This window comes from Aegilops tauschii, chromosome 1 (assembly GCF_002575655.3).
Source record: "Aegilops tauschii subsp. strangulata cultivar AL8/78 chromosome 1, Aet v6.0, whole genome shotgun sequence".
Taxonomy (NCBI): domain Eukaryota; kingdom Viridiplantae; phylum Streptophyta; class Magnoliopsida; order Poales; family Poaceae; genus Aegilops; species Aegilops tauschii.
Genome location: NC_053035.3, coordinates 426,129,309 through 426,156,561, shown reverse-complemented (window position 1 = coordinate 426,156,561; position 27,253 = coordinate 426,129,309). Strand labels below are relative to the sequence as shown.

Here is a 27,253-nt window from a genome sequence, read left to right as displayed (position 1 = left end):
GATGGGCCGAAGGCAAGAAAAGACTTGGAATTTTTGAAAATCGGGAAAGATCTCCAAATGCCCGGTAAAAGGTCGTCAGAGGAGACTGAGACGGAGACGGAGACGGAGACGGAAGATAGGGGCAAAAAAGTAAACAAGAAGGAAGAACAATATTGCCCCCCCCCTCTTGCTTCACCTTAGATCCGAAGGAGGTCGATCAATTGTTCAAGTGCCTTGCCGGAATCAAAGTTAGTTCCGGATACTGTGGGAAGATAAGCAGATACCTGGACACTAAGAAAAAAAGGTTCAATGGGATGAAGTCTCACGACTGTCATGTGATGATGACGCAGTTACTCCCGGTTGCACTTAGAGGGATTATGGACACACATGTGCGTGAGACGCTTACTGACCTATGCCACTTTTTTTATGCTATCTCTCGAAAGTCGATCAGTGTGAAGCAACTCCATAGGCTACAGGAAGAGATCGTTGTCATACTGGATGAGCTAGAGATGTACTTCCCGCCCGCATTCTTTGATGTCATGGTGCATCTATGTGTCCACATCGTGGACGACATCATCGACCTAGGGCCGACATTCCTGCATAGCATGATGCCGTTCGAGAGGATGAATGGGGTCATCAAAGGATTCGTTCGTAACATGTCCCGTCCAGATGGAAGCATAGCCCAGGGATATCTGGCCAAAGAGTGCATCTCTTTCTGTGAGAGTTATCTGACCAAAGACCCTGTTGTTGGTTTCCCCGTCAACAAGCACTATGGAAGGCTCGAAGGCGAAGGTCACACCAACGGTCATAGGGATGTGAATGTGTTACGCTCGGGCCGACAAAACGACCTTGACATGGCAAACTTAGTAGTGCTACAACACCTGGATGTGCTAGAAGATTTCGTGACACTGCACAAAGAGACCATCGCAAAGAAGTACCGTGACCGTGGGGTGCACAGGACGGACGCTGAAGTTATTAGAGAGCACAACTCCACTTTTGTGTGTTGGTTCAAAGAGCGAGTTCTGGCTAATCCCCCGGAAGAGGGTTGTCCGAACGGAACACTCATATATGCCTTAGCACATGGCCCCTCGACCAACCTCGCGACTTATCAAGCATACAATATCAACGGATACACGTTCTACACGGAGGAGAAAGATATAAACAGTGATGACCAAAACTCAGGGGTGATGATGGAAGCCATGACTGGGAATGTAATTGAAAGATATTATGGAAGGGTCGAAGAGATATGGGAGCTTAACTGCTCTGGATTGCATAGCGCGACAATGTTCCGTGTCAGATGGGCTAAGAATGTACACAGAGAAAACCGACATTTCACTACCATGTGTATACCCGACTCCGATAGTGGTACCGTCAACGCCATCGCCAAAAATGAGCCATGGGTACACGCTAAACACGTGACACAATGTTTCTTCATAACTGATCCGATCAATCCCAGCCGTGTTGTCGTGAGAAGAAGTAAAAGGAGCATCGCCGGAATGGATGGAGTCGCCAACGAGGAAGACTATGACCAGTACGGTGATCCGATGAGGGAAGATGATGCTGATGACGACGAAACATATGTCAAAAGAAGAATGAAGACTACATTACCTACGAAAGATCGTAATCCCTGGAGAAGGAAAAGTCACGACCATGGGCTCAATTATTCGACAACGAACAAAAGAGCGAAGAAGATCAGTCTGAAGCGTCGTCGTCGCCCAAGCTGACAAACTAATCCCCAAATTTTGTGTGTGTCTAGCTATTTTGTATACCGCCGATAGTGGTCAAATGATGTAAGATATATATTATACTAATTATTGTCCTGAGGGTAACTGAAAGGATCGATATAGTTGACTACAGGGGGGGTGAATAGGCAACTAACAATTTTTAGCTTTTCTTTACCAAATTAAACTTTGCATCAAAATAGGTTATCTAGATATGGAACTGAGTGAGCAACCTATATGATGCAACGACAACAAGCACGCAAGCAAGTAAGAGAAATAACACAAGTAAACTAGCGAAAGTAAAGGAACAAGATAACCAAGAGTGGAGCCGGTGGAGACGGGGATGTGTTACCGAAGTTCCTTCCTTTTGAAGGGAAGTACGTCTCCGTTGGAGCAGTGTGGAGGCACAATGCTCCCCAAGAAGCCACAAGGGCCACCGTATTCTCCTCACGCCCTCACACAATGCAAGATGTCGTGATTCCACTATTGGTGCCCTTGAAGGCGGCGACCGAACCTTTACAAACAAGGTTGGGGCAATCTCCACAACTTAATTGGAGGCTCCCAACGACACCACAAAGCTTCACCACAATGGACTATGGCTTCGCGGTGACCTCAACCGTCTAGGGTGCTCAAACACCCAAGAGTAACAAGATCCGCTAGGGATAAGTGGGGGGAATCAAATTTCTCTTGGTGGAAGTGTAGATCGTGGCCTTCTCAACCAATCCCGAGCAAATCAACAAGTTTGATTGGCTAGGGAGAGAGATCGGGCGAAAATGGAGCTTGGAGCAACAATGGAGCTTTTTGGGGGAAGAGGTAAGTCAACTTTGGGGAAGAAGACCCCTTTATATAGTGGGGGGGAACAAACCAACCGTTACCCCCCCCCCCTCTGCCCCGAAGAGAGCGGTAGTACCGCTGTGCCAGCGGTACTACCGCTTGCAACAATAAGCGGTACTACCGCCCAAGAGCGCGGTACTACCGCTTGGTCCACAGCGGTACTACCGCGGAGGGAGGGCGGTACTACCGCACAGGAGCGGTACTACGGCCCCCCACAGCCACGGCTAGTACCGTAAAACCCGACACGAAAAAGGAGCCCTCGAATCGAGGCGGTACTAGCACGAGACCAGAGCGGTACTACGGCTTGGGGCCACCAGCGGTACTACTGCTCTAGAGCGGTACTACCGCGCCCAGAGCGGTACTACCGCTTGTGGCACCCAAGCGGTACTACTGCTCCGTCCCGCGGTACTACCGCTGGGACCAGAGATAGCACACACACGGAGGTACTAGCGGTACTACTGCTCTAGGCGGTACTACCGCTCCGGAGCGGTACTACCACTTGTACCACCCAAGCAGTACTACCGCTCTGGCCCGCGGTACTACCGCTGGGACCAGAGAGGGCACAAAGAAAGGAGAACCAAGCCCATCATCGAAACGGAAAGGCTCGGAGGGAGGGGCAAAGGAAGTGTACGTGATGATTCCGCCCTAGCCTTTCCAAAACGGACCCCCTCTTGATAGTACGGTGATCCCTATGAAACTAGTCCACCAAACTAATCCGAAAGGACTACACCGTCTTCGCTTTAAGCTCCGAGGGGAGGATATCGTCTCGTGCCCAAAAGAATGAATCTCTGAAAAACACTCAACGCACACGATTAGTCCGCAAAAGCATTGTCATCAATCACCAAAACATCTTAGGGATAAATATGCCCTTACAATCTCCCCCTTTTTGGTGGATTGATGACAATACGGGATTTGCACAACTGGGAAAAAACAAATGGCATAAGCAAACCCCAAGTCTCTAAAATATAGACGGGCTCCCTCTAGATGTGTGCCATCAAGATAGGTGCTTTGAGCTGCACGACACACATACTAGGATCAACACTCCCCCTGTATTTTAGAGACCAACAACCTAAGCGAGAAACAAGATAGCAGGATATATAACATAATGAAGCATATAACTCAAGAGATATCAAATGACTAGAGACAAAGATAAAGATATTATAATGATAGGGTAGCATATGTCTCACACCATATGACGCGAACTGAAGTCTTACTGAACACAAAACCAAGCAAACGCAAGTTCCAAGCAAAGCACAAAGTAGCACATAACGAAAGCACAAAGGCAAAGACACACACACTCGCGACACAACGACACAAATCCCTAAACTCTCTCCCCCTTTGGCATCGAGACACCAAAAGGGGCAAAGAGCTAACCTACGGCTCCAGGTGAGAGCATGCTGAGGATCTCGAACATCAGGACTCTGCGTGATCATCTGCACTGTCGTCCGTGCCCGGAAACTGCTCGGCATCTGAGTCGGTCCATGGACAGTGCTGCTGGATCCACTCCTCCTCCTCAGTAATCTGACCCTCTGAGCCGCTGGTGACTGTCGCACCCATCTGACGCATCAGCTCCTTGTGTCGTCCTCTTGCCTTCTTCTCAGCCACATGAGTCATGTACTGACCATGAGACTCCATGCAGAACAGCTTCTTCATCTTGTGTTTCAGCTTCTTTGCCCAAGAGGGCTCTGCTGCAGAAGGCTCTGTCCCAGGTGGCACATACTCCTCATCATCATCCCCGGCATCAGCCTCGTCCTCGGTCTCCATGGCAGCAGCAGAAGATGGAGCTCCAGATCTACCCCAATTATCCTTCTTCCTCAGACGCTTGATCTCATGAGAGACCAACTCTCCAGTCTCCAGCTGCTCATCAGGATAGGTACGTCTCCAGGCCCTCTCAATAAGCAACATGATGAACGGACCATAAATTGGGCACTTGCGCTCAGAAACAGCCGCCAAAAGCTCAGACCACATGACATGAGAGATGTCCAGAGACTCGCCGGTGTTTGCGTCCTTCTCACGCTGGCAGAAGAGAAGCATGTCCACAAGGTAAGAGTGCACCATGTCCAGATTCCCAATACGAGGGAAGAGAGTTTCGCGGAAGATGTAGACAACTCATAGGTTTCCTTCCTGGTCTCAGGGTGGACCTTCCGAGTACAGTAGGGCCAGAGGGCTTGCTTGTGAGTGGAGGTGGTATTCTGGTGAGGACGAAAACCAACTGGAGTCTCAAGCCCTTGATCTTCCACCTCAAGCAGCCCCATGAAGGCCTGCCACTTGACAGCTAGCACCTTTCCATTTGTCATCCAAGTCAGAGTCATGTCTGCGTCAGTCCCTAGGTGAACAGTGGCAAAGAACTGTGCCAGCAAATCTGCATCAAAGTCCTTGTTGAACTGCATGATCCTGAGAATGTTCAACTGAGAGCACATCTGTAGAGCATCACCAAAGTACTCAGGGTCCTTCTCCATAGCATCCGTGTTGATGGAATGAACATTGACAAAGAGATTCTTCTTAGCTTTGATCACATCAAAGTATGTGGAATACTGAAACCGGTTCCAGAACGGGCGGTTGACAAGATTGGGTTCTTGTTCTTCCTCATAGGGGTTGCGCCGACGCTTGTCCCAGAATTCCCTGCTAGACATCTCAGTCACTTTCCTGCCACTTGGCTTTGGTCGGCTGGCAATCTTCTTCGTGCGAGGAGGATTAGCACTTGAGGAAGCACCCCCTGCCGGCTGTGGAGCACTGGAAGAACCACCTGCAGTCTCAGATGAGCGGTACCGCTTCGACGTTGAACGCCCGGGGTTGACACGACGGACTTGCTGCTCAGGATGTTCATCACCTGGAACCAAACACACGGACACAAGAAACAACCAGTAGAAACGATCAAAACCAAATAAACACAACAAAGATGGATCAACATGTGGTAGGAAACAATGGAACTGGGCATCCAGCGGTAGTACCGTGCCATTGGGCGGTAGTACCGCTCGAGACGGGGCACGGCGGATCCCTACTGCCGTGGTCAGATCCAGCACTACCGGGGATGCCAAATTCAAAAATAAACCTACCAAACATCAATCCAAAGAGTCTAGTTGCCTTCTCCAACCTACTCAAGCCTAGATTTGGCCAAAAATCTAGAGATGCAACTACTATTGCCCCTAAAACGCAAGATCTGAAAACTAGACACGAAGAGAAGAGGAACGGGGGCAATACCGGCATCCATGGCAAGAGGACGAGGTGGGGATCGACTCCACCGAAGGAAATGGAGAGGAATGGTCCGGAGACGGAGGGCCGCCGGAGCCTTCCCGTGGCGAGATGGCGCTGGAGAGAGGAAGAGGAACCAAGGGACGAAGCAAATGGGTATGGGGTGGAGGAAACCACCCCTGCCCACGACTTAACCCCCTGGCCCCGCCCCTCAGCGGTAGTACCATGGTGAGGGGCTGTAGTACCACTTAGCCGAATAAGCAGTAGTACCGCTCTGTTGAGCGGTAGTACCGCTCCAGCGGTAGTACCGCTCCTTCACAATGGTAGTACCGCCCAGCGCAACACAAACCAGACTCTACACACATGGTGCAAAACGAAAGACGGGAAACAACGGCAAGAAGACCAACAAGAGCACTAGCAAGAGAACAAGAATCACACACCTCTATACGAGAGGGCGGTGGCCGAGGCCACCTATGTTTGAGTCACTTGGTATGGCACCGCGAAGAATTATCCTTGGGCCCATGACCAAAGCTCGTCTATGAAGCACAAGTACCATCAAAAATGGCTAATGTGAAAGAGTGAGATCAGTTTATGCATTGTGGGGGGAGGGAAAGTTCATTGAGAGAACAACACTCCCCCTATGTCCATGCCTACACCTAGACAAGAAAGCACAATGAATGTGAGGGGTGTGCAAAGATACAAACCACATTGCTCGAATCAATGATATTTAGCTCATGCCTTAACTCGCGAAATCTTGCTTCATCCAATGGCTTCGTGAAAATATCTGCAAGGTTATCATGAGTGTTGACATAGTTGAGCTCGATCTCCCCTCGCCTAATATGATCCCGGATGAAGTGATACCGAATCTCAATATGCTTTGTCTTGAAGTGTTGCACCGGGTTGAGAGAAATCTTGATAGCACTTTCATTGTCACACCAAAGAGGCACTTTGTCACAAATGACACCGTAATCCTTTAAAGTTTGCCTCATCCATAAAAGTTGTGCACAACAACTTCCGGCCGCCACATACTCCGCTTCGGTGGACGAGAGAGACACACAACTATGCTTTTTGGAAGACCAACTTACCAAAGAGCAACCAAGAAATTGGCACCCTCCGGAAGTGGACTTCCTATCCACTTTGTCTCCCGCCCAATCGGAGTCCGAAAAACCTACAAGCTTGAAGTTTGCTCCTCTTGGGTACCATAGGCCAAAGTTTGGGGTATGAGCCAAATATCGAAAGATTCGCTTGACCGCCACAAAGTGGCTTTCCTTAGGTGCGGCTTGAAACCGTGCACATATTCCCACACTCAACATGATATCCGGTCTAGATGCACAAAGGTAAAGCAAGGATCCAATCATAGAGCGATATACCTTTTGATCCACCGCTTTACCATTGGGATCAATGTCAAGTTGGCACTTGGTGGGCATTGGAGTGGAAGCCGGCTTGACATCACTTAGCTTGAATCTCTTTAGCATGTCTTGAGTGTATTTGGCTTGGTTGATGAAGGTTCCTTCTCTTCTTTGTTTGATTTCGAATCCGAGAAAGAACTTCAACTCTCCCATCATAGACATCTTGAACTTTGAGGTCATGAGAGCGGCAAATTCTTCATTGAAAGCTTTGTTAGGGGAACCAAAAATAATATCATCAACATATAGTTGGCACACAAACAACTCCCCTTTGACCTTCTTAGTAAAAAGAGTGGGGTCGATTTTCCCGATTTCGAATCCACGATCTTGTAACAACTCCGTAAGATGCTCATACTACGCACGTGGGGCTTGTTTAAGGCCATAGAGCGCCTTGTGGAGTTGATACACATGATCGGGGAAATAGGGATCTTCGAACCCGGGGGGTTGTTTGACATATACCAACTCATTTATGGGACCATTAAGAAAGGCACTCTTCACATCCATTTGTTGCAAAGTGAAATTATGATGAGAAGCATAAGCAATCAACAAACGAATAGATTCAAGACGAGCAACGGGGGCAAAGGTTTCCTCGTAGTCGATACCCTCGACTTGGGATGAGCCTTGTGCCACTAGACGAGCCTTGTTGCGAACAATGATTCCATGAGCGTCTTGCTTGTTCTTGAATATCCACTTGGTTCCAATGACATTATGATTCCCGGTTGGCCTTGGCACTAACTTCCACACTTGGTTATGTTCGAAGTTGTTGAGTTCTTCATGCATGGCGTTGAGCCAATCCGGGTCCTCAAGCGCTTCATAAACCTTTTGGGGTTCGACACAAGAAACAAACGCATGATGTTCACAATAGTTTGCTAATTGTCTACGAGTGCTTACCCCCTTTCTTAGGCTTCCAACCACATTCTCCATGAGATGACCTTTGGTGGTGAGCTTGGAAGCGATCTTAGCGGCACGACGCTCCAATTCCTCCTCGGAAGTGAAGTGAGGAGGGGTAACTTGATCATCTTGAGCATCGTCTTGAGCTTGTTCTTGATCTTGAACTAGCTCGAGGGGAAGAACTTGACCTTGGGCATCATTTGGTGGATCACCACCATCTTGAGGTTGATCTTGCCTTGATCTTGTTCATGAGGTTGAGGGCCTTCACTTTGTTCTTCGGAAGCGTGTGGGTCTTGGGTTGGTGATGGCTCCACTTGAGTGGAGCATTGTCCTTCTCCTTCGGCCACAAGGGGTTCCTCAATGGGTAGGATATAACCAATACCCATTCTTCTTATGGCTTGGGGAGGAATTTCATCACCTACATCACAAGTACCACTTTGCTCCACTTGGGAGCCGTTATTTTCATCAAACTCCACGTTACACGTCTCCTCAATAAGTCCCGTGGACTTATTGAGAACACGGTAAGCATGGGAGTTTGTAGCATAACCAACAAATATGCCCTTATGAGCTCTAGTCTCAAATTTAGACAAACGAACACCTTTCTTGAGAATGAAACACTTACACCCGAACACCCGAAAGTACTTGAGGTTGGGCTTGTTACCGGTGAGGATCTCATATGGAGTCTTGTTCAAGCCTTTGCGAAGATAGAGCCGATTTGAAGCATGACACGCGGTGTTGATGGCTTCGGCCCAAAAGTTGTACGGAGACTTGAATTCCGCCATCATGGTCCTTGCCGCATCCATCAACGTCCGATTCTTCCTCTCCGCAACACCATTTTGTTGAGGGGTGTAAGGTGCGGAATATTGATGCTTGATCCCCTCATCACTGAGAAACTCATCCAAGGTGTAGTTCTTGAACTCGGTGCCGTTGTCACTTCTTATTGTCAAGATCTTTGTATTGTGTTGACGTTGGGCTTCATTTGCAAAGTCAATGACTGTTTGTTGGGTCTCACTCTTCCTCTTGAAGAAATACACCCACGTGTATCTAGAATAATCATCCACAATTACCAAGCAGTACTTTCTACCCCCAAGACTATCAAAGGATGGAGGCCCAAAGAGATCCAAATGAAGGAGCTCCAACGGCCTCTTCGAGTAAATAAGAGTCATGGGAGGGTGAGCCTTCTCATGAAGCTTTCCTTTGATACAAGCACTGCAAGCACGATCTTTGGCAAAACTAACGTTCGTTAGTCCACGGACATGGTCCCCCTTGAGAAGACTTTGCAAAGATCTCATATTGACATGGGCTAAACGGCGATGCCACAGCCACCCCACGTCAACTTTAGCCATTAGGCATGTCGCGGTCTTAGTGGGTTGCTCCGAAAAGTTAATCACATAGAGACCGTTCTCGACATGCCCAACAAAGGCTACTTTAAGAGTCTTGCTCCACAACAGGGCCACGGTATCAATATCAAAGAAGGTGGCAAAGCCCATGATAGCAAGTTAACGAACGGAAAGTAAATTGTATGCAAGGGACTCAACTAGCATGACCTTCTCGATCGTGAGATCATGAGAAATGGCAACTTTGCCGAGTCCCAGTACCTTAGAAGACGAGGCATCACCCCACTCGACATTGGTGGGCATAGATGGATTCTTGTGCACGTCCACCACCAAGTCCTTGCTTCCGGTCATATGATTTGTAGCTCCACTATCGAGCAACCATGATCCCCCACCGGAAGCAAACACCTACAAGAGATCAATGCTTGGTTTTAGGTACCCATTTTGTAATGGGTCCTTTGATGTTAGCAACAAGGGTCTTAGGAACCCAAATAGACCATTCAATGTACTCATGAGGAGAACCAACGAATTTGGCATAAACATGCCCATCACTAGCACGGCATAACACATAAGAAGGATTAAAGTCGCCGGCTTTGTTGGAAGGAGTGGCATTGCTCTTCTTGACACCTCCACCCTTCGCATTGTTCTTCTTCTCCTTGGAAGCACCCTCTCCCTCCTTCACAAAAGTTTGCTTGAGAGGAGGAGGTCGCTTGGTCTTGTCATTCTTCTTCTTGTTCTTGGGATTGGGTGCGAACCCAATCCCCTCCTTGGCCACAACTTCCTTTTGATTGCTCAAGAGGTCGTTGAGGTTCTTCTCACCTTGTATGCATGACATAAGGCCTTTCTCAAGTTGCTCCTTTAGCTTAGCATTCTCCTCAACAAGATGCGCATGCTCACAACACGGGTTAGTAGCATTTGCATTATCAATTAACACCATATGAGGAAAGGTGGCTTTATCCTTCGTTAGCTTCACTTGGAGTTGATCATGAGACTCCTAGAGGCTAGCATGAACACCCTTCAAGACTTTGTGAGCCTTGTCGAGAATGCCAAACTCCTCTTTGAGTCTAGCAAGATCAACCCCAAGTTTTGCCTTCTCGGAGTTTAGCACACGAGACACAACAAGAGCATGATCAAGATCCTTCTTTAACTTAGCATGATCATCGTTGTATGACTCCCCAAGAGCCAAACGAAGACCACGCTCTTCGTCAAGAGCATTGGAAAGATCCGAAATCTCATCGGCATAGTCACGACTATGCCCCTCCATCTTAGAGATGGTATCTTCGTGAGCCTCGATCATGTCATTGGCTTCACCAAGTTGTTCCAAGAGAGCAACGAAGTGCTTCTTGGATTTACCCTTGAGTTTACTCATAAAGATCTCAAACTCATTTTCCTCCACATTTGTTCCCTCATGTTCATCAATGCTATCCGTCGAAGAAGGAATGATGGTAGTTTTGATGTTGGAGGTTACCTTATTGGTGGCTTTAGCCATGAGGCACTTGGCGGTAATGTTCTCATTGGGTGAGTCGAAGAGAGACACCCGTGGAGTCTTTGCAACGGCAACGGAGGCCATGGCAACCGACTCACTATCTTCATCATCGTCATCATCCTCATTGTACTCTTCTTGAACCACCAACGCCTTGAAGGGAGTCTTCTTGGTGAAGTTGCTCTTGTTGGGGAACGACTTGGCCTTGTCTTTTCTAATGAGCTTGCCACCATTGTCTTCCCTCTTCTCGTAAGGGCACTCCACAACAAAGTGGCTCACATTGCCACAACTGAAGCAAGTCCTCATCCGTTGCTTGCCCTTTGCGCCACTTGAGTTGCTTTTGTTGAAGTTTGGCCTCGTGTTCTTCTTGCTCCAAAATTGCCTTGAAGCAAGAGCCATGTGTTCATGATAGGCATACTTTGTATCTTCGAGGTTGCCCTCCTCTTCTTCCTCTTCATCCTCTTCCTCCATACTAGCCTTGGCCTTTAGAGCAAGGTTGGGCTTCTTTACTCTTTGAGAGCGAAGAACCGCATTGTCGGCGGTCTTGTCCAAGATGCTCATAGCAACAAACTCATCCAACACTTCACTTGAAGACAAAGTGTGGAAGTCCGGCCTTTGACGAATTACAGAGGACATGGCTTTGTGGTAGGGCATCATTGCCTTGAGGAATTTGCGTTTGATCCAATTGTCATCCGTGTCCTTACTTCCATGATCTCGGAGAGAGACCGCGAGTTTGGTCACTCTCCGAAAAAGCTCACGAGGTTCTTCATCTTCTTTCATTGCAAACTCGTCGGCTTCATCTTGCACCACTTCATAGTTGGAGCGTTGAATGCTTGCGCTTCCCCGATAGAGGGAAACAACTTGGAGCCAAGCATCTTTGGCCACGGTGTAAGGCCGGAGATGAGTAAGATCTTCAGGTGGGATTGCTTCTTGGATGATGAAGAGAGCATTCTCATTGAATTGATGATCCACAACTTCTCTAGGAGTGAAGTTGCTTCGGTCATGCGGATAAAAGCCTTCTTCAATGATTCTCCAAAGGTTAGTGTTCACATGATTTAAATGACGCTTAAAACGATAGACCCAAGAATCAAAATCTACATTCTTCTCAATCTTAGGGGCCGGGCCGGCATGATTCAAATGAGTGGAAGGAAGCGGTCCACCATAGATGGGTGGAGGTTCCACATGGGCAAAGATGCCGGTCCCATTTTTATCACTAGAACAAGGAGCCTTCTCGCTCGAAGCTTCCCCCTTGTCGGAGGTAGCATCTGTCACCTTGTTAGCGGGATCACCCACTTTCAACGGTGCGGTTGTAAGTTTAAGCCCTTCTAAGAATTTATTCAACATGCTTTCGACCTTGGTCGTCATGGAGGTTTTCAATGTGTCCAACGCCACATTGAATTCCTCACGAGAGACCGCGGTTCCCCCATCTCCCGTAGACGAGACAGGATTCTCACCGGAGTGCTCCTCCGCACCGTCTACGACGTCAACCATACTCTTTGGACAGTAAAGTCCTTAATAAAGAGACGAGGCTCTGATACCAATTGAAAGGATCGATATAGTTGACTAGAGGGGGGGTGAATAGGCAACTAACAATTTTTAGCTTTTCTTTACCAAATTAAACTTTGCATCAAAATAGGTTATCTAGATATGCAACTGAGTGAGCAACCTATATGATGCAACGACAACAAGCACGCAAGCAAGTAAGAGAAATAACACAAGTAAACTAGCGAAAGTAAAGGAACAAGATAACCAAGAGTGGAGCCGGTGGAGACGAGGATGTGTTACCGAAGTTCCTTCCTTTTGAAGGGAAGTACGTCTCCGTTGGAGCGGTGTGGAGGCACAATGCTCCCCAAGAAGCCACAAGGGCCACCGTATTCTCCTCACGCCCTCACACAATGCGAGATGCCGTGATTCCACTATTGGTGCCCTTGAAGGCGGCGACCGAACCTTTACAAACAAGGTTGGGGCAATCTCCACAACTTAATTGGAGGCTCCCAACGACACCACAAAGCTTCACCACAATGGACTATGGCTTCGCGGTGACCTCAACCGTCTAGGGTGCTCAAACACCCAAGAGTAACAAGATCCGCTAGGGATAAGTGGGGGGAATCAAATTTCTCTTGGTGGAAGTGTAGATCGTGGCCTTCTCAACCAATCCCGAGCAAATCAACAAGTTTGATTGGCTAGGGAGAGAGATCGGGCGAAAATGGAGCTTGGAGCAACAATGGAGCTTTTTGGGGGAAGAGGTAAGTCAACTTTGGGGAAGAAGACCCCTTTATATAGTGGGGGGGAACAAACCAACCGTTACCCCCCCCTCTGCCCCGAAGAGAGCGGTAGTACCGCTGTGCCAGCGGTACTACCGCTTGCAACAATAAGCGGTACTACCGCCCAAGAGCGCGGTACTACCGCTTGGTCCACAGCGGTACTACCGCGGAGGGAGGGCGGTACTACCGCACAGGAGCGGTACTATGGCCCCCCACAGCCGCGGCTAGTACCGTAAAACCCGACACGAAAAAGGAGCCCTCGAATCGAGGCGGTACTAGCACGAGACCAGAGCGGTACTACGGCTTGGGGCCACCAGCGGTACTACTGCTCTAGAGCGGTACTACCGCGCCCAGAGCGGTACTACCGCTTGTGGCACCCAAGCGGTACTACCGCTCCGTCCCGCGGTACTACCGCTGGGACCAGAGATAGCACACACACGGAGGTACTAGCGGTACTACTGCTCTAGGCGGTACTACCGCTCCGGAGCGGTACTACCGCTTGTACCACCCAAGCGGTACTACCGCTCTGGCCCGCAGTACTACCGCTGGGACCAGAGAGGGCACAAAGAAAGGAGAACCAAGCCCATCATCGAAACGGAAAGGCTCGGAGGGAGGGGCAAAGGAAGTGTACGTGATGATTCCGCCCTAGCCTTTCCAAAATGGACCCCCTCTTGATAGTACGGTGATCCCTATGAAACTAGTCCACCAAACTAATTCGAAAGGACTACACCGTCTTCGCTTTAAGCTCCGAGGGGAGGATATCGTCTCGTGCCCAAAAGAATGAATCTCTGAAAAACACTCAACGCACACGATTAGTCCGCAAAAGCATTGTCATCAATCACCAAAACATCTTAGGGATAGATATGCCCTTACAGTAACAGTGGTATTGCTCAAACGACAGACCAAATTAAAAGAAGGAAAGTGCAAATGAAAGATAAGACAAAGAAAAGTGCAAATGAAAGAAAAAGAAAAAGAAAAAGAAAGGAAGTTTTGCAAAATGAAATGAAAGAAAAAGAAAAAGGAACTAATAAGTTGTGGAAAATGAAATGCAAGAAAAATAAAAAGATAAAGAAAATAAAAAATAAAAAAGTTAGCAGTAGCGTGTTTTTGGCATGGGCAGCGCTATAGATAAAAAAAAGAAAACAAAAAAAACTTAGCAGTAGCGCGTTTCGGCTAGGGCAGCGCTATAGCTAAGTTAGCTATAGCGCGTTTTGCCAACACGCGCTATAGCTAAGTTGCCTACAGCACCCGCCCATGCCCACGCTCAATCTCTTTCCTCTCTCTCTCACTCACTCGCTCGATCCCCTTTCTCTCGCACCCGCCCACGCCGCCGTCGCCGCCTGCACCCGCCCACGCCACCGCCCACGCCCGCACCCGCCCACGCCACCGCCGACGCCCGCACCTGCCCACACCACCGCCGACGCCCGCACCTGCCCACACCACCGCCGACACGCGCCGCACCGACCCCGACGCCGGCCACTGGCCACCCCGACGCTCCGTCCCCCCGTGCTGCCCCCTGCCCTAGGTGCACCCCTGGCCCGGTTCCTCCCACTCCAGCGCTCTCGCTCTCTCTCTGACCAAATTTGGTCTCTCTGCAGATCGACGAGGAGGAGAAGGACCCCCTCTGCCTCGGCGACCCCGACGCCACCCCCTCAGCCCCGGCGACCCTAACCCGGACGTGCGGTGAGCCACCCCCTCCTTTCTGGTCAGGTAGCAGGATTTTGCAGGATTTTGCCTTATGCAGTGTTCCATGTCTGGTCAGGTAGCAGCAACAGTAGCATTAGTATCTAGGTTCTATGGTAATTAAGATAAATACGATGAACTAATGGTGCAGAGACCATACTGAAACTAAGTTTCAGGGGCATATACTGAAAATGAACATTTTTCAGAATGAACAGTGGGAAGACCACAAGAAAGTGAATGACTAATTCTTAAACTCTTTTTGTTAAGTCAGTTTGCATGTTTTTTGTTTCCTAGATCAGTGGTTTTGGACTATTGACAACTAGTTAGTGTTGGACCAACTACCTTGATAAGCAAAAGGAATTAACCTAGAAAATGTAACCAAATATGGACTAAAAACTGGTCATCAAAAAAAGTGAATGAAAATGAAACTGAGGATTTTTAAAAATTCAGAAAATGGAGTAGTAGATGCCACTGAATATGCCACTGAAAATGGAGTAGCTAGCATCATTGCAAAAAACAATGCTCAAAAAATATCTTGGAAAGTGTCATGTTAGCATCATTGAGCATTTTTCTGCCACTGAAGATTAGTGGAAACTTAAGATTGTTTTTTGTATTATGCCACAAGTAGTTGTATTGGCAGCAAGTAGTTGGCAGAAAGTATTGTTAGTGAAAATTTGCGGTGATCAATTTTGCATTTCTATAACTAGTCCATTACAGTAGTCTGCAATTTTATTTGAATGCAATGTTGATGGACACAGCAGCAAGTTTATGAAATGAAATGAAATGATGTCCATTGGAGTCCATTTGGAGTTGCTCCATTGCTTGCGAGATGCTCTATATGTGACCTATGTTTTGCCGGTTGTGAATGACCTATGTTTTGCCGGAAATGTTGATTCATTTCCATTCCGGCAAATTTCAGGCGCTCTATATGTGCACTTTCTAGCAAAGGTCATGCCGAAATTTTCCATGAATTTCGGCATGACTTGTGCTAGAAAGTTGGACATATCGAGTGCTTGAGATTTGTCGCGACGGGAATGAAACAACATTTCTGGCAAAACAAAGGTCACTTTTTTGTCATTATTCACTTTATTATATAAAGCTCGATAATTAAACGACTACGACATTGAACCCTAGGAAACATGACCGACACCGATGAGGCCGGAGGTTCTCAGTCCCAATTAGGTCGAGCACACGCCTACCTCGACTTTCTGGCGGATCAGGAGAGACAGGAAGCTGGGTGTCCGGACCGCCTTGTCATGACGGATGACGACGGTGGTGGCGCCGGCGCCGACACTGATGCCACCAACGACACCGGCACTGATACTGGCGCTGATGATGTTCCTAACTATAGCACGGAAGGTGGGACCTCCCAAGACAGTGAGGGAAAGAAGGAAAAGAGGACAGGACGCCCAAATGAGCTCGGCACCGGAAGACTGGTGGTCACGGCGGTGCACCCTGACGAGTTCAAGCCAATAGAGCCGCGAGAAGTGGCAGCATGTTACGGCAACCAACTAGCATGCATCCTACGGGATACCGCTAACATCAACACCACAAAATACGGAAGAATGAACATTTGAAGAAGCTGCTTCTAACTAGGTTGCACGCAAGATTCCTGTTCCCCGGTCGGAATGACGATGTCGACCCATGGGATGATGATGCCATGAAAAAAAATCAACAACAAAGCCCTAGGGAAGTTCAGCAACGCATTGAGCGCTTGGAAAACTAGGGTGAAAAAGGCGATTCAAGTAGACCATGAAACCTACGCCGAGATTGTTGCAGACAATCCGAAAATTACGATAGAGGACTTTGAAAAGTTCAAGGAGACTTGCAATGAAGAAGCTGCCAAGGCCAGGTCGGAGAGAGGCAAGCAGCTGCAGGCAAAGAACATGGGGAACCACCGCCTTGGAAGTCGTGGTTACACGGGAAAGAGGCCCGTGTGGGCTGAGGACGCAGAACGTGAACGTCAGGGGATCCCAGACCCATTGGCTGAGTTCACCGACCAGCAGGAGCATGACTTCATCAGGGCCCGATTCTCGTGGGACCCCAAGAAAAAGGATTTTTTCACCGACGGGCCGACTAGGAAATTCATGAGAATACTGGTAATTATCCTTTTACCACCTTACATATTAGGTTCTGATCAACGAAGTCTACTACATTCTAGTCGCATTCGTAAATGATTCATGATCCATTTTACAGAGAGAGCAACACAAGCTTGTGGCCGAGAGCAACTCGTCAACTCAGTCGACTCAGTCGTCGGCGAAGTACAAATGGGACACTCCTTTCAACCGGGCCATGAACGTAATGATGGGACACCCGCCCGGCCAGCGACCGCAATATGGACGTGTGCACGGCGCCGGGGATGGGGCCACGTGGAAGTACTATTATAACAAGGACCCCGAGGCCAAAAGACAGAGAAAGAAGTTCAGTCAAGTGACTATCGACGAGAAGGTGGCGCGGGCGATGAAGAAAGCAAAAGCTGAGACCAAAGCTGAGATAATCGCTGCCTGTAGATCCGATATGGTGGCTGCCTTTACAAGCTTGATTCCAACAGTGGTCACATGGGTGCAAAAAAATCCAAACGCGCCACCAAGTGATTTTCCCATGCCTAGCTTCACCGGGAGCGACTCAATGAACACCGCACCCATACCCGAACCTAGTATGGCAACCGCACTCGCACCTCCTCCAGCACCTGCTCCTCCGCCCAGCTCTCACAGCAGCCCTAGCTCCGTCTCTGGCTTGAATGTCGGGCCGTCGACATTGGCTGAGCTCGACGCCCTCACGGTAAATACGCGTCGCACCTTCATCAACTCAACTAATTAATTAATCTTCAGTTGCCGTTCTTTTTGGATCTCTGACGCCGCACGTATATGTCTTTGTAGGCCGACTCCACTCCGTGCACCCTCCTTTACAACATGAAGGGCGGGTTGGTGGATGTGGGGAAGGGTACTATAGTGAAGCCTAAGGATCGATTGTTTCACCGCCGGCAGATGCCTGATAACGCCTTAAGGGTCTCCGTGGCGAGTGTGAAAGCGGGCTACGAGGGTCTCCCTTGTCCGATACAAACCGATGGAGAGGATGACGAGACCCCCACGCAGCTTGGCCAATGCAAAAATTGGCCGATCATGTGGCCGAAAAATCTTCTTCATGTCGACGTGGCCGGGAGAACACCAACGGGACCTCAGGAAGGTATGACCACAACACCACCTACACAAGTACAACCATCGTCTGTGCTGCTTGCTGAGATCGAGAGACATGAGGAAGGAGGGCCAACCGTTCCGCCGGCGGATGATGCCATCTGCCCCATGGAAGAGGATATGGATCATGACATGGAGGAGGCCGATGACCCTCTCCAGTATCTCAATACTGCCTTTGATAACGAAGTAACAATGAGTCAACCATATGAATATGAGATGCATGTACTAGAGCCGGAACGTCCTCGGGAGTGCAAGAAGTCCTTGTTCATGCAATCCTCACAGGACATGCCTCCAGATGCCGGCTCCATCCAAGCTCAACTAATTAGCCAGAGTCATCCAAAGCTGAGCCCGGCAACACTAGGGGTGGTGCTCGGGGAGGGTCTGACAGACCCACCAGCATCTGAGCCCACCAAGAAGAAGCAGAGGAAGAGACCGGCGGCGAGAAAATCCAATAAAGCTGGCAATGTTGGTTCTAGCAGCCAGCCACCTTCGACCAAGGTTGACCGTGTACCGATGAAACATACGCCATTAATCCATGTTGCGGGAGAGCCAATGGTACCGGCGAATGCACTAGCTGCCATAGAAGGGGATCTCAGGAGACTCCATGACCATGTGCTTTCGACAGAGAGAAGCCTCCTCGCCTCGGATGATCCAGGATACCCACTTTATACGGTTCATGTGCCGAGCAGTTGCAAGATGTATGTCCACACATGCCCCGCGGACCTCTTCTTCCTGAGGTTTGATTACATCTTCCAGATGTTTCAAATGAGGAAACTCGATTTTACGTCCGTCCGCCTGTATGCGCTGCACATGAACTACATCGTCAGAGAGAGCAAGTCACCGGTCTTGCGGTCGCGGACCCATACTACATGCATGAGGGCTTCTTGTCAATCAACGACGCCAACCGTCAATATGCGGGTCAGTACATCGAAGAATTCTTGGTCAGCAATAAGGACAAAGAAACGATTCTCCTACCTTATCATCCCAGGTAAGTCATCCACGGATAGCACTATAACACATACATCCTTTCGTGCATTTCAATAGTTACTTTGCATGCATGGAGGCTAAACTTGATCGTGTATTTTGCGCAGCGGGGGGTGTCGTGCCGTTCTCATTGTTCTTTACCCGCGTTACTCCCGCGCTCTATATTTGGACCCGTCGAAGAACATACAGAAGAAAGATTACACACACATAAAGTATGTTCTGGACAGAGCTATGCTGGGCTTCAGCATGCGGGGTGGCTACATCCAATGCAAAAAAACAAATAAGGCCGGGCTTTGTTTCAGCCACAAGACTGACTTCTGTTGCATCCAGCAACCGGCAAGAAGTGAGAATGATGGATTCTACGTCATCCATCTAATGATGGAGTACAGAAGGGATGTGCAATCACTTTGCATGAAATCTTCGTCTGATACCCATATCCAGAGATGGGCCGAAGCCTTTGGATCCGTGCCAGATAATCGACTTCGAAATGATTTCTACCGGATCCAACAGGAAATTGCGTCCATCATCATGAAAGATGTCCTCGAAGAGAATGGGATGTTCTACGGCGGCCCAATATCGCGAGCTGACGTCCGAACCCGCATTGCCCTACAGCGTCAGGACATGATGCCTTTCACTAAGCTTGGTGACACCCTTCCGGATATGGACAGATGGGAAGAGTGCACTGCTTAAAAACAATGTGTCTGTTTAGTTACTTGTTACTTTCTGTACGACGAAACTTCGAATCTCTCAGTACGACGAAACTATTAGATGTATGGTGCCGCGCTCTAGTTAATTACTTTCGGTATGATGAAGTATGTTAACTATGTTTACTATATATGTTGCTTCTATTTCATAACTGTTTTGTTGTATTCGCTTCATGGTATATATATGTGCATCTCTGACAGGTATATAGATCAATGATGGCGAGGAAGTGGTATGCCGTGTATGTAGGGCATGTTCCGGGTGTGTATGATGAGTGGCCAGAGTGTCAGGCCCAAGTCTCTGTCTTCTCCGGCGGAAGCCAGAAAGGGTTTGATAGCAGAGCGGAAGCCGAAGCTAGTTACTTGAGATTCATAGCACAACAGGGGATTCAGAACCAGCGCCGCTGCAAAAACTACTACATAATACTGCTTTTGATCATCGTGATTGCTTTTATCTTCTATGTGGTCATATCATAGTCTACATAGATGATGAAACATGAGTATGTGACCATGTAGTTGCATGTATTGAGAACTTGTAATGACTTGTAACGCTATTTCGAGACATGTGTTCGACCATGATTGATGATGATGAGATATTTGAGACATGTCGAGACTTCTAATAACTTTGGCTCATCGATGACTCACTTGCTTTTCAATGAATATGCATGTTATTGTATAAACGGTTGATCTGTTTAATTGTGTACAGAGCCAAAACGCAAAAAAAAAATACAAAAGTTAGCAGTGGCGTGGGGGTAAAGATTACCAGTAGCACTCAAGTAACAGTAACGTTGGCTAGCTCCACGCGCTGTAGATAAATATCAGTAGCGCTGGGTGGAAGCGCGCTACAGCTACTTTAGCTACCAGTAGCGTTGGGTTAAACAAGCGCTACTGCTAAAAAATAGCTGTAGCGTCGTAGCAGTAGCGCGCCTACCCGCGCTACTAAAAGTAAAAAAACCAGCGCTACTGGTAAGGGTTTTCCTAGTAGTGATGTATTACGCCACAATATGCACCATGTTGACTTAAGTGTTCCGCAAGCTGGGTTGCCTTGCTCCTGTGTTTACCCCTACGTTCCTGATTGTTCGGCTAGGGAGTAAAGGGAGCACCTCTGCGATTGTCACGATCGGGTCATCTGAGCTCGTACCTCAGACTGGGTGAGCCGAAAGCTAGCGCTCTTTTTGTTTTCAATCATGGTCGGCACACAACGGAACTCATGAGTACAAAAAATCTATTGCACAAGTCTCATAGTAACAATGAGCAACCGAATAAAGGTATCAGTGGGGGTACTATTTTCTTCGAAGATGCTTCTTACACTTCGTCAGTAATATAGCATAAGTTCCCTGAGCGCGCTTTGTCTGTTACGGCCTTATGGCCTGATTGCCTGGTTATCGGAAACACCGTCGATATTCTTGACAGGTGGAGTACATAACACTTTTCGGCCCTTGACCGGAGAGGGAGAAGCCGACGGTCGATTAAGACGCGTTTAAAGTTCGGGTGAACACAAACATGATATAAGTACTTCGGTACATACAATCATTATACATAAAAATTTTTTACCCAAGTCACTTGGGGGCTCTTAAATTAGTATGAGCCGTTTTTGTTAGTCGCTGCACAGTCTTTTTCTACCACTCCTTTCTCGACTCGGGTGTATGATCAATAGCCGAGTAGCCTGGTTTCTCTCTAAAGCCGCTCGTATTTAGTTCGCTAAACTAGCCTGAGAAACACTCCGCCTTCGGGATAGGGAGGTTGAAGCCGAAGGCTGACCCACTTGAAGTCTAGAGATCATATGTGTCATGTCAAAGCAAGACGAAAGTACAATTTTAAGACCAATTTCATATTGGCACCAAAACAGCTTGATTCAATCTAGACGAAGCAGGACATTCTCTTGGTTGAGGTGTTCGGCGTGAAACTCTTTTCTAAAACTACAGTTCGGCATCTTTCCTGCTGAACTCCACCTCGGTATTGTCAAAACATACATGACAATTGAACTTGTTCCCGAGGAGGTACAATCCTAGGGTCGGCCATTTTGCCCAACCCAATTCTCGGGGGCTACTGCATTGACAACCCAATGCAAAAAAATTAAAGTGCAATATAGTTTTCGAGGAGATTATGATCCTCATGTTGGTCGGCCGCACCCAACCTGAGTCTCGAGGACTTTGCACACCGCTTTTTGTGTCCTGAAGTATTCTGCCGAACTAAGAGTTGATCCTCAGGCCGATTTTGCGAATCAACCTGAGTCTCAGGGGCTACTGGGATCAGTGGTCTTATGTCATCCTTCATGTGCATCTCGGGTTTTAGACCGATACACACCTTGAGGGCTACTGGCTATATATCTCGGCAGAGAATAAATTGCACCAATCAAAAATATTGACAAAAAATCGGCCCGCAGTCAGGGTGGTGCACCACCTCGAAAGCAGTCCAGCATAAATCTCGGGCGCCAGTGGCTAGCTCCAAAGAGGGCATTTCCGGCATTAAGCTCGGCTAAACTCCTTCAACTTTTTTGAACCAAGGTGATCTATGGCACCTCAGATACAGTCCGGCGCTGGAGCTCGGATGCGGTTCGGCGTTGGAGCTCGGCTGTAACAATACTCTTGGGATACAGTCCGGCGTTGGAGCTCGGATACATTCCGGCGTTGGAGCTCGGAAGCGGTCCGGCGTTGGTGCTCGGATGCAAAAGATACCTCGAATGCATTCGGGCGATTGGAGCTCGGACGCAAGAGGACACTGCCGCCCGGGAACGACTTCAAACCCGAGGTATGGCATAAAAATAACAAGGCATTGATAAAGGCCGGAAACTTAAAGGGGCTCCTCAGATACCCGACGTGTAAACTCTTCGGATGCACTTCGGTGATCCTCAGGATCGAACATGAGAAGATTTGTTGAACCAGTTTTCAAGACCGACGACCGAAGATGAAGAACAGTTCGAAAGAAATTGAGGAGCGTCCCCAACTTGAAGACCGGTTCAGGGGGCTACTGACGGTGTCCTGGACTAGGGGGTACTCACCACGTCGTCTCCCGACCAGCTGGATTGGGCCGGGGACCCCCCATGGCGATTCACTCATGGGCCACTTCGGACAACCCATGCCGCATACAAGATCCCACGAGATTTGGCGCACAAGACGAGGTCTCTCCTAAACCCTAGGCCTCTGGTGTGTTATATAAACCAAGGCCAGGCTAGTCAATAGACAATCTAATATTCATCACTACAGTCTCGATACATGTACTCTGTACTATACCCACATCGAATATAATCAAGCAGGAGTAGGGTTTTACCTCTTAGAGAGGGCCCAAACCTGGGTAAACACGGTGTCCCTCGTCTCGTGTTACCCATCGCTCCAAGACGCCTAGCTTAGGACCCCTACTACGAGATACACTTGATATAGAACTGACAGGCTCCCCCGACCCCGTGTCCCTCTCTTGAGGCGACATGTGGGGCACCCTATATCCCCGCCGCTGGCCTCCTTCGTCCCTTCCCCTCCTCCTCGCCGCCGCCCGGTGGCGCGGGGATCTCCCGGCGTGGCCGCCCTCCTCTGGCCATGGCATGGTGCTTCTGACGGGTGCTCTTGGCGGCGAGGTGCTGCGAAGGTCCGGTGGCGGTTCGTTGTGATGGTGGCGGCGGTGGTGTGTGCCACGTCCGGTGATGGTGCCTGTGGCCGTGGCGGCTATTGCTTGGTCCCTTCCCGGTCCGACCCGATCTGGATCTGGACCTGGCCGACCAGGCCTTGGTTGCTGCAGCCAGCAGACCGGGTGGCGTCGTGCGTCCACGGGTGTTGGGCACCGCGGTGGTACAGGCGGCTTGTGGTGGTTTGGCGTGGTGCGGGGCGGTGCACGGCGGGACGCATAGTGGAGCAGGTGTCTGGCAAGGGCAAGCAGCGGTGGGACGGCACGGACTGGCGTGGCGGCATGCTCTGGAGGCGACGACGCGAGTTGCGGGTTAGGTGGGCCGCAACACTATGATGGCTCGGCCAGGATGAAGTTCCTGGCGAGCAGCGAGTGGCCGGCTACTCCCTGGCTGTGCAGCGAGCGGCAGCCCCGGTAGTGACCGCGTGGGAGTTGTCTGTGGCTTGGTGCTGGATCGTCGCAAGGTTGTCCCTTGGTCTGGGTGACAGCCGTCACGGGCGGTCCTGGTCCTTACTGGAGTGGTTGGTGGCTGTTGTTCCTTGGTCAGGTTGTTGTGGTTGGTTGGGCCACGTTTCTCTCTGCCGTTCAGTCTGTCATCGGCCGGCGGCTATGATGGTGTGGTGTTGCGATGGCGGCGGTGCAAAGGAACATGGACGGTGCTAGCCAATTCCTGCGAGGTGGGGAGGTGTGCGGAACTCGGATGAAAATCTTGCACGGCTTTTGCCTAGCCGGCGGCGATGGCGCCCGTGGGTGTCATACCCCTCCTTGGAGGCGTCGCCGAGGGAAATTCGACATTTTTCTCCCTCGCTTTGAGTTGGTGGTTGTCTCCGGGCGAAGCCTCGATTCCGTGTTGAATTGGCACAATGGCGGCGTCCTCAGCGTCGTTTCTCTGTTAGGAGCATTGTGTTTGGAGCCACGGCTTGGTTCTTCGTTGCTCCCCTCCGGTGTTCGTCGTGGTCCTATATTGATCCTCGACGATGCGATGTACGGCCATCGCCGGTGTGTCCAAGACAGTGTGTTCCTCAGAGCTGATCAAGTCCCGTCATCCACTCGCCACCTCCTCTCAGGCATTCAGGGTGGATGGTGCGTCGACAAGCGAAGTTTTGTGGAAGCCGGTGGTCTTTGGAGGTCTGGCGTTGGTCGGTACGCGGTGTTGTGCTCAGTTAGAACAAGCTCTTCTGCTCTGTAGTTTTTGTTTGGTCGTTAGTGGTTGTCTTCGGACTTGCTCGTGTGTGGTGTTCATGCTATGCTCGTTGTTCACAGTGAGGGATAGTGTTCTTTGTATTTATAATTTTGCCTTCATAAAGCTACGATACGTGTAGGTATACTCTGAAAAAAAATGTACTCTCTGATTTGCCCATGCAATCTTGTCCCCTTTTGCATGTTGCGTGTCAACCCTTGGTGTATGTGACTCCACGATGCACGTGAGCGAAGAACTTGAGTGATTGTGCGCCAAAGTATTTTACATCTCGAGCTTCTTGCTGGGGCCTCCGTCGCCGCTCAAACAGTCAAGCATTCATGTGCTAGCAGCGTGCATCGATGTGCTTCAGTTCAGTGCTACGGCTACCCAAATTGACTCCATTATTTTAAGGTACCGGGGTAGTTGGGATTTGCTTCTTCTGCGGCATCGACGTCGCAAACCACGAGCTTCAGTTCCGTATTGACGCCACCATTGCAGCAGCACTCCAAAGCAGCAGCAAGAAAATGGCCTCGACAGAGCAAGAGCACGGCGAGAAGCTGCGGATCCTGATCGTGCCCTTCTTCGCCACCAGCCACATCGGCCCCCACACCGACCTCGCCGTCCGCCTCGCCGCGGCCAGGCCGGGCACCGTCGAGCCTACGGTGGCGGTCACCCCGGCCAACGCCTCGGTCGTTCGGTCGGTGCTCGAGCGGCACGGCCCCTCCGTGGCAAGCCTAGCCGTCCGGATAGCCACCTACCCTTTCCCGGAGGTGGGCGGCCTCCCACCGGGCGTGGAGAACCTCTCCGCCACCGGGGCCGACACGTGGCGCATCGAGGCCGCGGCCATCGACGAGGCGCTGACGCGGCCCGCGCAGGAGGCGCTCGTCAGGGAGCTGTCCCCTGACGCCGTCTTCACCGACGTCCACTTCTTCTGGAACTCCATCATCGCCGGCGAGCTCGGCGTGCCGTGCATTACGTTCAGTGTCATTGGACCCTTCTCGAACCTTGTGATGCACCACCTCGGCGGTACAGTCGACGCCGACTCGGATTGCCAGGAGGTGACTGTACCAAATTTTCCAGGCCCGGAGATACGGATCCCGAGAGCCGAACTGCCGGATTTCTTGAGGTGCCAGGAGAAAGACCACGGGTTCAGCAGCCCGATCATGGCGGGGCAAGCCAGGTGCTTCGGCGTAGTAGTCAACACGTTCATGGACCTGGAGAGCCAGTACTGCGAGCTGTACGCGCGCCTCGGCCACGTGAAGCGCGCCTACTTCGTCGGGCCAGTGTCGCTGCCGTTGCCACCGGCCGGGGCAAGCGCCGGTGAGTCACCATGCATCCGTTGGCTGGGCTCGAAGCCCAGATGCTCGGTGGTGTACGTATGCTTCGGCACCTACGCCTCCATCTCTGGAGATCAGCTCCGGGAGCTGGCTCTTGGACTGGAATCCTCCGGCAAGCCGTTCCTGTGGGTGCTGAGGGCCGAGGGGTGGGAGCCGCCGGCGGGGTGGGAGGAGCGTGTCGGGAAGAGGGGGATGCTCGTCAGAGGGTGGGCCCCGCAGACCGCGATCCTGGCTCATCCGGCCGTGGGGGCGTTCCTGACGCACTGCGGGTCGAGCTCGCTGCTGGAGGCGGCGGCGGCCGGCGTGCCGATGCTGACGTGGCCGCTGGTGTTCGACCAGTTCATCGAGGAGAGGCTGGTCACGGACGTTCTCAAGATTGGCGAGAGGGTGTGGGACGGGCCACGGAGCACGAAGGAGGAGGAGAGGGAGATGGTGCCGGCGGCGGCGGTGGCGCGGGCTGTGGCGAGATTCTTGGAGCCAGGCGGAACGGGGGAGGCGGCGAGGGGCAGAGCGCAGGAGCTCGCCGTGAAGGCTCGGGTGGCCGTGTCGGAAGGCGGGTGGTCGTCCTGTGATCTGCGCAGGCTTATCGACGACCTGATGGAAACAAGGGAGGCCGTCGCCGGCGGCGACACTACTACGTCGCGCGCTGAGATGTAGCGTCTTCGTGGTATTTGGTATTTCCCCGTGCTTCAATCCGTTTGTAAACCGGCCGCTTAATCTGTTATGTAGTATTTCCCTTTGCCTACTTAACTAGTGTATGTCACCTGCTGTTACTGCATTTCCTGCCGTCTGCATCTGCATTTACATTTGTCTCTGCACGTCATCTCGTTTTACGCCTGGGGCTCTGTCTGCACCGATGCACACCTGGTCGAAACATCACCATCTCCCCTGCGATTCGAAATGCAAAAGCAGAATTTGTATGTCTGTATTGCAGGTTGTTACGCCAAAAGCTGACTTTCGATCAGAATCCTCCAAAGATGGCTTGGCAAATTTTCTCATCAGACCAACTCCAGCACATCCAAACATACACGGGTTTTGTCCCTCTTTTGTTCATTCGGGTCAGCTGCCCGCGTCGTCTGGTCCGTTTTGTGTTTGGGTCGGCCGTGCGCACACCACATTTTTATCCTCACGGCCAGCCTGCCGTGTTTTTTTTCACATACATATAAAAATTTGACGACAGTTCACATAATTCAAACAAAATACAAATATCTTATAGTTTCACAATCAAATAAATATCTCATAGTTTATAAGCCAAATAAAAATTAAATTATCTCAAATACATTAAAAAAATAGTCGATACATCTATTGGTTGTTAACATGAGCCCACATATTCTCAAGTAAATCATCTTGCAGCTGAATGTGAGTTTTTCAATCACGCATTTGATGATGAAATTCGGTGAACTGTGCAAACTTTGCCGGTCCTCCATGCTCCAAGTAGTCCTTCCAGAGTAG

The 27,253-nt window shown here is 50.0% G+C and overlaps 1 protein-coding gene across 1 annotated transcript; it reads left to right on the top strand.

Moving 5' to 3' along the window:
* The first annotated feature begins 24,836 nt into the window (after window positions 1–24,836).
* Window positions 24,837–26,579, top strand: LOC109759018 (scopoletin glucosyltransferase-like). Its single transcript, XM_073500231.1, has one exon. The coding sequence runs from the start codon at window positions 24,989–24,991 to the stop codon at window positions 26,456–26,458; it is 1,470 nt and encodes a 489-aa protein (XP_073356332.1). The 5' UTR covers window positions 24,837–24,988; the 3' UTR covers window positions 26,459–26,579.
* The last annotated feature ends 674 nt before the right edge of the window (window positions 26,580–27,253 follow it).